General features: G+C 39.3%; 1 protein-coding gene across 1 annotated transcript in view; it reads left to right on the forward strand.

Annotated features, from left to right (window-relative positions):
* Positions 1-31: 31 nt before the first annotated feature.
* The window catches only part of LOC114319989 (uncharacterized), a 24232-nt gene continuing 15607 nt past the window's right edge, over positions 32-8656 (forward strand). Inside the window, exons 1-2 of the mRNA XM_028267077.2 lie at positions 32-412; positions 1948-2584. Of these exons, the coding sequence (XP_028122878.2) occupies positions 374-412; positions 1948-2584 (676 nt within the window). The 5' untranslated portion in view covers positions 32-373. The remainder of the gene's footprint in view (positions 413-1947; positions 2585-8656) is intronic.

Raw genomic sequence — 8656 nt, forward strand, 5'->3', positions numbered from 1 at the left:
AATAAAAACGTACAATTTTCTTAAAAGTGCTGGGAAGAAGATAAAAGCAGGGAAAGAGGAAGCTGTTGCAGTGCGCCCCCGAATAAGACAGAGTGGAGTAGAGGACCAAAAACAAGCGTTTCAAAAGAGGTGAGAAATAGAGAGAGGAAGAGAGAGAAAGAGGGGGCAGAGACAGCTTGAGTCGCTGTAATGGCGGATTTCACAAAGAAGAAGAAGACGACTCCAAGAAATAGGTGGTGTTCAAATATGAGCTGTATGTTTGTCCTCTTTCAGATTCTGCCGTCTGGTCCTTCTCCTGAAAAACACTCTGTTTTTCCGCTCTCTCCAACTCATCCTCCCATTCCCATTCCCATTCCCAAACAACAAAACCAGCATGAGGTCTCCCTCCAATTCTCTGCCTCAGAATCACCAGGTACTCCCTGATATCACTACAGATTTTCCTTCTCTCTCTCTCTCCCCCCTTATATGTGTACCAATAATGTAGTATATTGTATCTGATGATAATATACGAGGCACGCACGACTGGGCAATTTTAGTTTCTAATCCCCCTTCTGTTGCAAACCTGATTTTTACTGAGTTGATGCTTTGTGTAAAATAATTTATTGATCCTGTTATGCTAATACTTTTTAAATAATCCAATTGCAATTGGATTTATTTCTTAGATTTTTCTCAGGATTTTGTCTCTTGTTTTCATAAATAATGCCATTATTGACATGCTTGTATACATTGTTGTCAAATTATGAATAGAATGATGAATCGGTATGCTAAAATAATGAATCTCAAATAGTATTAAATGATAAGATTCATTTGATTTAATATAATATATATAATTTTGTATATGTACATACATATAAAAATTAAATTAAAATAAATATCAATATAATTAAATTGTATATATACACATATAAAAAACTATGTATGCCAATATAACTAATTCATATCTTTTTTTCTTCTTTTTTTTTTGTTTGTTGTTGGATAGATTAGTAGAAATGATGGGTTTCATACATTGTGCAAACAAAAACATAACTGAACAATAGTGAGTCATAACATAATGAATTGCAGTGAATTGCATGATTCACTCAATTTTCAATTTAACAACATGATTCGAATTGTTTTGATCGAAACTCGTATTGAGTTCACTTGGGTTTTACAGACTAAAGTGTTGGGAAGGTGCGAGTATTCACTATCCCTAGCATCTTAAATGAAAGTAGGCACTACTTTGTCCCATGCATGATTGGTGTATGTTGATTCACTTAATTTCCGACTTAACAAGACGATTCAAATTGTTTTGATTGCAACATATGCTGAGTTGTTTTGATTGAAACTCATTGAATCGTATGAATCGAATTGTGAATCACACAATTCTAACAAAAATGCTTATATATAAAGGGCTCAGTGTGTATTGAATCTTTAGAATTTTGGGGTATGATTGAGAATTGAAGATTTTGGACTTACCTTTCTCTACAGACCTCTCTCTACCTCATCATCTTTTTCTTCGCCCTCTCACCTTTCTTTCTCTAATTCTTCTTCTTTGCTTTTTTCTCCCTCTTTGTTTATCTCCCTTCTATCCTACTGCTTTTGCTTCACTGTGTTGCATCTTTGTATCAGAGCCTCGTCTTTGATTAAAGCTTTGGTGTCACTGCCACTGTACCCATCGTTAATCAAGCCTTGTACTCTCTCAGGGACAAACCATTATTCCCTCCAGAGGCCATGAGACCACATCATACTTTACAGAACCCTCACCAGATTCTTGTTGATGTCAATCAATCCCCGTTGTGTCATCAATAGTGATTATATAGTCCATTGCTTTCCTGTCATGTAAGAAATGATACATATTGTGAATATCTATGGAAAAATGTGGGTATAGCTTGTCCTTAGAAAATGTTATTAGTTTGCTTCTGCCATGATATCACTGTTGTTTAAATACAGTTTTCTTTTGGTTTGCAGGAACCATATATCCGTGCACGAGATAACCCATTCTTTGATGGTATAAGAAGAAGCAACGCATCTTTGGTGGACAGGACTACTATATTTGATTTTCAAGAAAAAGGCAGCAGGAATATTTCTCGATCAGCATCAGATATTGGTGACAGATCCAGAAACATTGTTACAGATATATCTAATAAGTTCTTGTACAGTCCTTCGAAAGATTCACCCGCAGACATTATTCTAGAACCCTACAGTCAGTCTTCATCGGGGAGATGGTCAAAGATCCCCAAAACAACACCATTTCTATCCCCAAGCATTGATTTGAGCATTGACTTTGAGGAAGAAAAAGGGTTAATAAAAGAGTCCAGCCCAACGGCCAGTGAAGCAACTGAAGAATGCCGGCTTCTAACTGGAATGGCAAGGCCCAGTATTGAAAGATCATATGGCCTAAACAAGAGAGTAACAAATCTTTCCAGAATTCCACTTCCACCATCTGCGGCATCATTTTACAATGGGTACTCGCCACAAATAGAAATTGTGGAATCATGTGACAGCATCAACAGGTTAAATTTGTATCTTAAAGCAAGAAGGGATGATGTTAATGCTGGTGTCCCAGGAAAATTCTTGCATGCTGTTATCGGACAAGATCTCGCCGGTAACTTGCATTTGTGAACTCTTGACTTTACTCAATTTAGAACAACTCCCTTAGATCATCTCCAATCCTTCATCAGATTTTTCATAAAATTTAAATTTGATTAAAAACTATTAAAAACTGTGCTCCAACAATGTTAACATCAAACCAATATCAAATTCAAAATATCTCAGATCTTTCATCAAATTGAGGATGCTTGAGTCTTTCATCAAATTACTGTAGATAGCTGTTAGCTTTATAGGTAGGCATGAGCATTGGACGACCAGCCAGATGTTCGGCTGGTTGTCTCCTTGGTTGACCATCTCCTTGCAAAATTTGTTTCAGGATTTTCAAAAATTTACACTGGCCGGTCGACTGGCCGTACATCCCCCTGTCGTCCTCCCGGATGACTGGTGGTTTGATGAAATCTCAGATTACTCCGTTGGAACGTGCGATATTAGATGAAGCTTTTACTCAAATTTTTACTCAAACTTGATGAACAAAAGAGTAAACGTTGGAGATGCTCTTAAAGAATCTCCAATCCTTCACCAAATCCTTTATCAAATTGAAATTTGATAAAAATTTTGGTGAAAATGAAGTCTAATCCTTTCATCAAACTTGTATCAAATCAAAGGAAAAGCAATTTTTCATCAAATCAAGGATGAATAAAATCTTTCACTAGATTTCCGACAAGCCTTTTTCCACTTAAGTTTGATGAAGTTAGAATATAGAAGAAGAGAGAATAGAGAAATTTTATATATATTGAACAATCATTATTCCTTAACTTTACATCAGCCAAATATATATAGAAACCCTAACGTAACAATATTAACAAGAGAATAAAAGAACAAAAATAAGTATTCTAACACCCCCCCTCAAGTTGGAGCATAGAGATCGAACATATCCAGCTTGACGGATAAATGATGAAACGAAGGCCAAGCCAAAGGTTTGGTTAGAATATCACCAAATTGATCTACAGAACGAACATAAGGAGTCATAAGTTGCTTGCGGAGTAAGAGATCACGAATAAAATGGAAATCAACTTTTATATGTTTGGTGCGTTCATGAAACACAGGATTATTGGCAATGAAGATAGCAGCTTGATTGTCACAAGACATACTCATAGGAGTGGGAACAGAAAAGCCAAAATCTTGGAGAAGAGACTGAATCCAAAGCATCTTAGAAGCAGTATGAGCCATGGCATGATATTCAGCCTCAGCACTAGAACGAGCAATAATAGTTGTTTCTTACTACGCCAAGTAACAAGATTACCACCAACAACAGTACAATAGCCCGAGGTGGAACGTCGGTAGCCTTATTACCAGCCCAATCAGCATCACTGAAACCAGTGACAGACAAAGAGGAAGATGGGCGATAGAGTGAACCCTGACCTAGAACACTCTTCAAGTATTGCAAGATACGACACACAGCCACAAAATGGGGTTGGCGGGGAGCATGCGTAAACTGACTGATCACACCCACGCCATAAGTAATATCTGGACGAGCGACAGTAAGATATATTAACTTCCTAACCAACCGACGATAACAACCAATATCGAGAAATAAGTCTCCAGTGTCACCATCAAGCTTGACACTAGAATCCATGGGAGCATCACTGGGGCAAGTGCCTAAGAGGCCAGTCTCAGTAAGAAGATCAAGAACATACTTCCGTTGAGAAAGAAACATGCCCTGAGAAGAGCGGACAACTTCAATCCCAAGAGGCCTAAGTCTTTAGTGTGAAATTGTTGTCCTAAATATGGCTTCAAATCAGCAATATCATTGGAGTCACTCCCTGAAATGATGATGTCATCTACATAGACAATAAGAACAATACTCCCAGTAGACGAGTGGCAAATAGAAATAGAGTGATTAAAGGTGGAACGGTGAAATCCATAGGCAAGCACAACAGTATTGAAGCGATCAAACCAGGCACGAGGGGACTGCTTAAGGCCATACAAGGCCTTTCGCAATCGACAAACAAGATGCTTTTGGCCGGGAACAACATAGCCAGGGGACTGATCCATATAGACCTCCTCTTGGAGATCACCATGAAGAAAGGCATTCTTGATATCAAGTTGATATAAAGGCCAAGATTGACTAACTGCAACGGAGAGAAGAATCTGACCAGAGTTAAGACGAGCCATAGGAGATAAGGTTTCCAAGTAATCAACACCATAGGTTTGGGTGTAGCCTTTAGCTACCAGGCGAGCTTTAAGTCGCTCAACAGTTCCATCAGAAAGATACTTAACAGTATAAATCCAACGACAACTTACAATAGATTTGCCAGACGGCAGAGGGGTAAGTTCCCACATCTGATTCTGATGAAGAGCATACATTTCCTCATCTATGGCATGCTTCCAACCAGAGATGGACATAGCCTGCTGATAGGAGTGGGGAATGGAAATACTAGACAAGCTACAAGCAAAAGAGTGAAGACCAGGAGAAAGACGATCATAAGAAACGAAATTAGCAATAGGATGTTGAGTGCAAATTCATTTACTTTTGCGGAGTGCAATAGGAAGGTCATCAGATGGCATATCAGCAGGTAGAACAGGGACCTCAGACGAAGGAGATGAACTGGTCGGGCCATAAGACACAATGCGATGAGCTTGAGACCGTTGATAAACCTGCAAGGGAGGAGTAGAAGCAAGAGAAGAGGGAGAGGATATAGAAGTGGATGTGGAAGGAGCATAAGAGGGAAGAGTAAGAGTGAGAAAGGCTGGCTCCCCCTCACGATAAGAGAGAAGATTAGTGGATAACTGTTGCCTAGAGGAAGAAAAAAACGGAGTAGACTCAAAAAGGTAACATCAGCACTAACAAAGTAGCGACGTGACTCAAGATGATAACAACGATACCCTTTTTGAGTGCGAGAATAGCCTAAGAACATACACTTGCGTGCTCGAGGAGATAACTTATCCAAACCAGGGTCAAGAACATGGACAAAGGCCACACAACCAAAAATGCGAGGAGGCAAGGGAAAAGGAGATGTTATGGGATATAACAGAGAATAGGGAGATGTGTGTACAACACTAGAGGGCATGCGATTGATAAGCAAACAAGCGGTGAGAACTGCATCGCCCCAAAATTGTTTGGGGACATGCATATTAAACATCAGTGTGCGAGCAATATCTAACAAATGGCAGTGTTTCTGCTCGGCAACACCATTTTGAGAGGATGTATGAGAACAGCTAGTTTGATGGATAATACCATGAGTATCACAAAAGGTAGTGACAATAGATTGCACATATTCTAAGGTATTATTAGACCGAAATATCTTGATACGTTTGCCAAATTGAGTAAAGATTTCATTATAAAACTTAGAGATGATGGAAGGCATATCAGATCTTTGTTTCATTAAAAACAACCAAGTCATCCGAGAGTAGTCATCCACAAAAATAACAAAATAAAAGAAACCATTAACAGTGGGAGTTCTAAAAGGACCCCAAATATCTGTATGGACAGGAGGAAACGATCAAACACACGACTAACACTACGACTAGGAAAAGAACTATGATGATGCTTCCCAAATTGACAGGCTTCACACTCAATCTGAGAAACATGACTCAAACCAGGAACAGCTGACTTGAGCTTGGCCAAGAAGAGATGACCCAAGCGAAAATGCCACTGAAGAGGAGAGACAGTAGCAGTCAACACAGTAGATGGAGGATGAGGAGAGGTCTTAGTGTCCAAAAAGTATAAGTCATCCTTCTCATTCCCCAAACCAATTATCCTCTTGGTCTGGAGGTCCTACAAAACACATGAAGTAGGAGAAGAGGTTATTGAACAATGGAGAGCTTGAGTCAATTGGCTAGCAGAAAGTAAATTAAATGGAAACTTAGGAACATAAAGGCCAGAAGGTATGGAAAAGGATGAAGTGGGATGAAGAGGACCTTGACCACAGACAGGTTGAGAAGATCTATAAGCAAGTATAATGGTATGATCAACAGGTCTAAGAGTATCAAAAAGAGAGGAATTACCAGAGACATGGGAACTAGCACCAAAGTCTAGGAGCCAAGTCTAAGAGGACTTAGCCACCCATGCAATATTACCTAAACTCGCCATGGTAGCAATAGAGGATGAAGGTAGACTAGGCCGGAGAGACTGGACAAGAGCGGTAAGCTCACTAATCTGAGTAGTGAGTGTTTCATGAGAATTAACCGGAGAAGCATCAGAGCTAGTGGACAACAAGGAAGACTGTGAGGATGGAAAATCCATAACCTGATGGACATGATCAGGTTTGCCATACTTCTGCCAACACCAAGGTTTAGTATGACCTTGGGAGCCACAATGAGTACACTTGCGATCACCATGTGTACGAGAACCAGGTCCACTACTACCTCCACCATGGAAACCACCAAGTGAGCCACCATTACGAGAACCACCTCCATGAGAACTCTGTGAACGAGAATAAGCCCAGGGAACCAGATGAACCATGAAAACCCCCACGAGTAGACCTATGATCATCACTACTAGAAACCAATGCAGAAGATGATAAAGTAGAGGACCCAGAGGTGGATTCTGCTTGTCCTAATGAAGAGCGTAACCGCCTAGAATAGGCATTGGCAGCAGAAGATAGAGTCTCATTGGCAAGAATCTAATCCTTAAACCCTTGCAACTCAGGATCTAAGCCAGAGATTAAAGAATGCATCATAAACTCCTCCCAATGTTGCTTATGTTTGTTCACATCAGTAGTAAGGGGTCGATACTGCAATAACTGATCCAACAAGGTCTTGAAACTACTATAATAATCGGGAAGGGACCGGCCAGATTGGCGCATAGCAAAAATCTGCTCATATAACTCATAGACCTGAGAGACATTACTCTGATTCGAAAAGGATTCAGCAGGGAAGTCCCAGATTTCCTTAGAGGTATCACAAAATTCCACGGTAATAGCAACCTGTGGTTCCAAGCTATGCCAGATCCAACCCATAACACGGGAATCCTTACTACACCAATCATCATAAGCTTTGTCGTCAGTGGCAGGAGGGAGTTCGCTAATAAAGCAGGATTTCTTCTTACCACGAAGGAAAATTTTTACAGCATGAGCCCAAGCCAAATAATTGGCACCATTCAACTTCTTGGTAGTAATAGATTTGGGCATGCCATCATCTTTACTCACAGCCATTGCCTTGGTCTTAATTTCAGCCACGACACTCAATCACACAAAATACTTAACACGAGAGTATGAATGCAGCAGAATTCTTGCAAATAGGAATTTTCCACACCAATCAACACTTACAACCATGAGTATAGCCACTAGAACTAGTTTAATCAACAAGAATCCAAGATTACAGAGGCATGAGTGGAGAACCTATGTGTACCAAATAGATTTGGACTCAAATTCAACCAAAAACACCAACCCACCAACATAAATCAACACTTTAAGATCAACCAGACCTTGCTAGATAATTTTTAGCCCTTATACGATAAGTTTCAATAGGTAGATTTTGAAAAATAACACTGCCGACTATGTATAGTACCAGAAAGAGTCCAAAATCGAATCAAACATCAACCCAACAGTTGTAAATCAGCAAAATAATAGTAAATAACACCGAAGGAGTGATTTTCGGCTCCCAGAGATAGGATTCCAGCAAGTAGATTCAACAAAAAATAGTTCCAAATCCAGATTTGTAGATTGACACCAAAAAACAGGAAAAACATTCGAAAATAGAAAACTCATATCAGGGATGATAAAAAAATTTCACAAAAATCACCATAAATCTGTGGAGTATAATTCGAATCTAGGGGTGGAGGACCTATCTGTACAGTGCTTACGTCATGCTAATGTAATCGTACGGCTGATGACATTAGCACTTCTTGATCACCTCAAATCGATCTCCAGAGTCTGTAGAAACCTTTCTAATGAAGAGTAGATTGCTCTGATACCAAGTTAGAATGTAAAAAGATGGAGTTTAGGGTTGGGATTTAGGAAGAAGAAGAAGAGAGAAGAGAGAAATTTTATATATATTGAATAATCATTATTCCTCCACTTTACATCAGTCAAATATATATAGAAACCGTAACATAGCAATATGACCATCGTACGTTCAACTTACGTAAATATTAACAAGAGAACAAAAGAACAAAAATAAGTAT

Source organism: Camellia sinensis, chromosome 9 (assembly GCF_055761805.1).
Source record: "Camellia sinensis isolate YWXY chromosome 9, ASM5576180v1, whole genome shotgun sequence".
NCBI lineage: Eukaryota > Viridiplantae > Streptophyta > Magnoliopsida > Ericales > Theaceae > Camellia > Camellia sinensis.